The sequence below is a fragment of the Uncinocarpus reesii genome, genomic scaffold (assembly GCF_000003515.1).
Source record: "Uncinocarpus reesii 1704 scaffold_1 genomic scaffold, whole genome shotgun sequence".
Lineage (NCBI taxonomy): Eukaryota > Fungi > Ascomycota > Eurotiomycetes > Onygenales > Onygenaceae > Uncinocarpus > Uncinocarpus reesii.
Window position 1 is genome coordinate 1,202,997 of NW_003052500.1, and position 6,000 is coordinate 1,208,996.

At 41.5% G+C, this 6,000-nt stretch overlaps 1 protein-coding gene across 1 annotated transcript; it reads left to right on the plus strand.

Moving 5' to 3' along the window:
• Positions 1–431: 431 nt before the first annotated feature.
• Positions 432–4,272, plus strand: UREG_00592 (potassium/sodium efflux P-type ATPase; the record flags this gene model as incomplete). The annotated part of the gene is made up of 4 exons (XM_002541032.1): positions 432–662; positions 948–1,701; positions 1,756–2,787; positions 2,843–4,272. The coding sequence occupies 4 exons, from the start codon at positions 432–434 to the stop codon at positions 4,270–4,272; spliced, it is 3,447 nt and encodes a 1,148-aa protein (XP_002541078.1).
• Positions 4,273–6,000: the final 1,728 nt, after the last annotated feature.

A 6,000-nucleotide genomic window follows, 5' to 3' on the forward strand; every position in this document is an offset into this window, starting at 1 on the left:
TCCTCCTTCCTTTTTCTGGACGATAACCCAATTAGTACCCTTTCATCGAATCGGGGCGACCAAGATTCAGATCCCTATTTTCTGGACATTCCGGTTCGGATCCTTTGCTCATTGGCGGCGAGGGTATTTTCTCATCGTCGCGGTTTGAGATCTAGATCGCCTATTTTGCGTCCAATACCACGCGAATGGGTTTATTAAGGCCCTATCCTTTCGATCAGCAGAAGCCCAATCATTCTTTCCCTCCCTTTGGACCATTCTTTCCGTCCGCCTCATCGTCGTACGGATAAAACCCCATAGTCAAGGCATTGACATCCGTGTTCTTTCCCCTTCATCACCTAGAAATCCCAAGGGCACCCCCCCACGATTAACTTATAAATAATCCCGACTATCTTGAGGCCGTTATACTAGAAGACGCTGACACGAGTTTCGTGATGCCTTCTTCCAAAGATGGCCCAACACAACAAGAGTACGAGCGACACCCGTTTCTGCTCTCTGTCGAGCATCTTATCCAATCTTTGCAGACAAATCTTGACACCGGTCTGACGGGTGACGCAAAAATCCAAGAGCTTCAACAAAAATATGGCCCAAATCGTCTCTCAGGCGAGGGCGGAGTTAAATGGTACACTCTACTTGGAAAGCAGGTTTCCAACGCCATGGTCCTGGTATGTCTTGACCCCTAATCTCTTTTGCACGAATGTCCACAGAACTTCATCAGGTGATGGTTTGTGTGTGGTTGGATTTGAAAGAATCATTTTCTGTGGTGTATCTTCCTCGCCTGTTTTAGTTCGAAGGGCTTTGCAGGCGTGGATGTGTAGCATGGCAGATAGTGTCTATGCAATAGAAAATAACGGACCATAAACCAAACAATGTTGCCCAGCATTATGTCGCTTTATTTCTATCTTCTGTTCTTTTGGAAACAGCTTGTAGTAACTTTGCAACCGGAATAGGTTCTCGTTCTCGCGATGGCCCTGGCCTACGGCGTTTCAGACTATGTCGAAGGCGGAGTCATTACCGCTGTGATTGTCGCCAATGTGCTCATCGGATTTTATCAGGAGTTTCAGGCGGAGAAAAAGATGGATTCTCTTCGCTCCCTGTCTTCTCCCTCAGCGACTGTGATCAGAAATGGTCATGAGGTCACTGTTCCATCTGGAGAAGTTGTTCCAGGAGACATCGTCCAAGTTAAAACTGGAGATACTATCCCTGCCGATGTTCGTCTATTCGAAGCTATGAACTTGGAATGTGACGAGAAAATCTTGACTGGAGAAGCTGTTCCAGTTGCAAAAGACGTCGAATGGACCACCGACGGAGATGAACTCGCAACTGGCGTTGGCGACCGTTTGAACATGGCCTATTCCTCCGCAACCGTCACCAAAGGAAGAGGCCGTGGAATCATTGTTTTCACTGGGATGAATACAGAAATCGGCAAAATCGCCCAGTCCATGCAGGGAAAAAAACGCAAACCCAACCGCTCATTGTCCCGAAAGAAGTACGGCACCTTCCAGCCAGTCAAGGGAAGTGCTCTCCGTGTTTGGGATGGAATTGGTAAATTCCTTGGGCTCACAGAGGGCACACCGCTGCAGATCAAATTGAGCAAGCTGGCCTACACGCTATTCGGGTGTGCTCTTCTGTTGGCAATCATCGTGTTTGGGGTTAACAAATTCAATGTAACCAACGAAGTAGCAATATATGCTATCTCCACGGGTGAGTCTTCCAACCATATGAATTAGGCGGTACATTAGCTGATTATTTCCTAAGGCATCGCCATCATTCCAGAATCCTTGATTGCCGTTTTGACAATCACAATGGTTGTCGGCATGACACAGATGAGAAAGCGCAAAGTTGTAGTGCGTCAGCTTAGTGCCCTGGAGGCACTGGGTGGAGTAACCAACATTTGCTCCGATAAAACGGGGACTTTGACACAAGGTCAAATGGTCACTCGGAAAGCCTGGATTCCTGGTGTCGGGATGTACTCGCTATCCAAGTCCGACGATGCCAACAATCCAACCCGCGGAAAGATCAGCATTAGCCAGCCTCCAGCCTCGAAACAGGAAGCCGAAGAAGAGCGCGAGCGCAAACGCGCCGAACAGGATCGCCTGCGGAGTACAGCAGGTCTCAAATTTGACGTTCCTCCAGAGAAGGAAGAGCGCGACAAACGAAAACAAGATGAGTTGCGTAACGAGAAGAGTGCTCCTGGCGATGAAGACGAAGACAGCGAACCGACAAGGGTTCCGGATGTCGTCCCTGAGCTACAAGCGTTTTTGGAGTCTGCCGCATTGTGCAATTTGGCTAAGCTGCGTTTTGATCAAGAAACCGATCAATGGCAAACGATGGGTGATCCGACGGAGATTGCGCTACAAGTTTTTGCGCACAGATTTGCTTTTGGAAAACCAACCCTGGAAAAAGAAAAGGGCTGGAAGCAACTGGCTGAATATCCTTTCGACAGCAGTGTGAAAAGGATGTCCGTCATTTACCGATGTGGAGAAGGCCCAGGGACGTTGATCTTCACCAAAGGAGCAGTAGAGAGGATTTTGGATCTCTGCACTTCTGTTGGAGTTGGTAAGCACGAGGAACGGATGGATTCAGCCATGAAAGAAAGAATCCTTGATCAAATGAATTTCCTTGCAGAGCAAGGTCTCCGTGTTCTGGCTATTGCGAAGAAGGCCGGGCCAGATCATTTCGAGCCACACACAGAAATTCCTCGGGACCAGGTTGAGAGTGACTTGACACTTCTCGGGCTTGCTGGCTTGTATGATCCGCCACGATTGGAAACCAAGGATGCCGTGAAAGGTACGTTTCTCTTCCCTTCCTTTTCAAACAAGGGTCAAATACTAATTCTTAGCAGAATGCACAATGGCCGGTATTCGAGTCCACATGTTGACTGGCGATCATCCTTCGACCGCGACTGCAATTGCCAAAGAAGTCGGAATTATCCCTCGTAACACGGGGAATCTTTCTGCTGCAGAGGCGGCCTCTCTCGTCAAGACAGCCGCTGAATTTGACGGAATGACTGATGAGGACATTGATGCATTGCCCTCGCTTCCATTAGTTATCGCCCGATGCGCACCGGATACAAAGACACGAATGATCGCTGCTCTTCATCGCCGAAAACGCTATTGTGCAATGACTGGCGATGGTGTCAATGACGCGCCCTCCCTTCAAGCCGCAGACGTTGGTATCGCCATGGGAATGGGCGGCTCCGATGTCGCTAAATCCGCATCCGATATTGTGTTAACCGACGACAACTTTGCAAGTATCGTCAATGCGATCGAAGAAGGACGCCGCATGTTCGAGAACATTCAAAAGTTCATTCTTCATCTCGTAACTTCGAATGTTGGCGAGGTTGTTCTCCTCATTGTTGGCCTTGGGTTCAAGGACAGAACTGACGTTTCCATCTTCCCACTGTCACCACTGCAAATCCTCTGGATTAACATGTTGACTTCCTCCTTTCCGGCGTTTGGCCTTGGCCGTGAGAAGGCAGATGCAGCCGTAATGCACCGTCCTCCACATGATACTAAAAAGGGTGTTTTCACATGGCAGATCATTGTTGATATGCTTATATACGGTGTAATCATGGGAACCTGCACATTGCTTACCTTCGTCATCATCATCTATGGAGTTGGCGAAGGTACTGCTTCGCTCGGCGTTGACTGCAACCGTACAGCTAGCGATGCTTGTACTACTGTTTTCCGCGCGCGTGCCGCTGTATTTGCAGAGCTTACATGGCTTATTCTCATCTCGGCTTGGGAATTCAAGCATTTCCGGAACAGCATGTTTAATCTCGACCCCTTGCGTGACCACAGCGACGACCGGATTCCTTCTTTTCCATTCTTCCATGATGTTTGGGAGAACCAGTTCCTCTTCTGGGCCGTTGTCGTCGGCGCATTATCCGTCTTCCCAGCCGTGTACATTCCGGGTTTAAATACCAAGGTGTTCAAGCACCAAGGGATCACCTGGGAATGGGGTCTCGCGTTTGGCTCAGTGTTTGTGTTCGTCCTTGGTGTGGAGGCATGGAAGATGGTGAAGCGATCAACAGGCTGGTTCGCATCAGGCGAGGACTACGGCGGCACAACCATCTCGGGTTTCAGAAGGCGCTGGCCAAGTCACGAACTTGGTCTGAGACAAGGATTTTTCACTTTCGCGAAGACCTTGACCAGAGGAAGCGAGAAGAGCTTCGGTGTCGGCTTGACAAGCTCTAGGTCTAGCACCCATGGAAGGGATATCCACAGGCGTAACACCGAAACCTCCATCGGGAAGCAAGCAGAGCAAGTATAAACAGTACCGATTCTACTGTTCTCGCTCGCGAGTGGCCTGAACTCAAGCAGTGGTTAGCTGGGGGTGGATACCGGAGAGGAAAGTAGGATAATCATGGGATTGTCAGAGAAAAAGCGCTGGATTTTCCATAATCCAATCTATTTTGTAGCTAGTTTGCTGGTGATTTCAAGAGTTATATAGGTAACTATTTCAGTGATTGACATGGAGTCGTTTGCTTTTGGTCTCGCGATGTTGAAGAGAATGGCCATGCTTAACGTAATCTACCACTCAACAACGGCCACCACTCAATGACGGCAAATTCTATATGGATGATAAGACTTTAAATAGAAATAATATAAGCAATACTTGAGATATATTTCTGAAATTAAGATATATCATTTTTCAATATTAGAATAGTATGACAGTATAATTATATAATATAGAATTGCATATGTGACTCATAATATCACATGTAAATCTGACTATCAAAATACTATATAAAATAAAAGATATGATATATAAGCTAATAGAATCTTGTTAATTAAATATATTTAAGTATTTTATATAGAATAAGTAAAGCTGAATCTTATAGAAAAATCAAATTTTATAAATCTTTAATATATAGATCTCCATAAGCTTTCAAAGTTTGTCATGAATTGGTATCAAACTACAAAATTGAATATTATAGTAAATAGTTAATGAATGTTTATAAAACTTCAATATAATATGGTTTATACTTATTTAAAGCTATTTTTTATTAAAGATACTGTTTTTATTTTAATTTCAGTGTATAATATCATTCAAAACATTATAGAATGCAATATACTTTTATAATTGATGTAATTATGATTTATTTAACATTATATATGAAATATTATAAGTCAGAATGGGAGTAATTAAGCCAAACTTCATTTTGAATATATATTATATAAGCATATATAAGAATATATTCTTTTATAAGCTTTTTCTTTTCATAGTAATAATAAATAAATGAAAAGCTATATATCTTATTTAATAATATAGATTTTGAGCATTAATCTTTATATTATAATTAATTCATCTTATATATTATAATAGAAAAGAAATTTTTCACTAATATTAAATACTTGACATTTCTTTTAGCATCAAAAACTATAATGTTTGGTATCTAATAATAATATAATAACTAACTTGTAGCTTGAGATATTTGAATGTTTTATTTATTTATATAAAAGAAACTGAAATACAGTATAAAAGAATCTTATAATTTGAAAATATATTAAAATCTGAGCTTTTTATGAGCTACTTGATAAAATTTAATACAGATTAAAAATAATGATATATAATTTACTTATAACTTAGAATTTCTAGCTGAAACTTTTATATAGTAAGAAGTAGATCTAGTATTATATAAATAATCTAATATCTTTTTAAAATCATGCAAATGTTGTGTATAATACACAAGTAATTTCAGAATTGCAATAATCTTAAACAATAACTTCAATTTATTTATAAATATAGATGTTTTATAACATTATAATCTTTATATATAATGAAAATGGCATATTCTAAGTAATATTACAATTTGAGCTTGATATCTTATAAACTGATTGAGTTATTCTTATTTAAATTTTAATACAATAATATTTCATATTTCATTTCAATTTTATTCACTTTCTATAAATCAATTTTCAATTTTTAAAACATTATTATAATATTTATAGTATTCTAAGAGATTTATAAGTAAATCTTTCAATTCTATTCACTTTT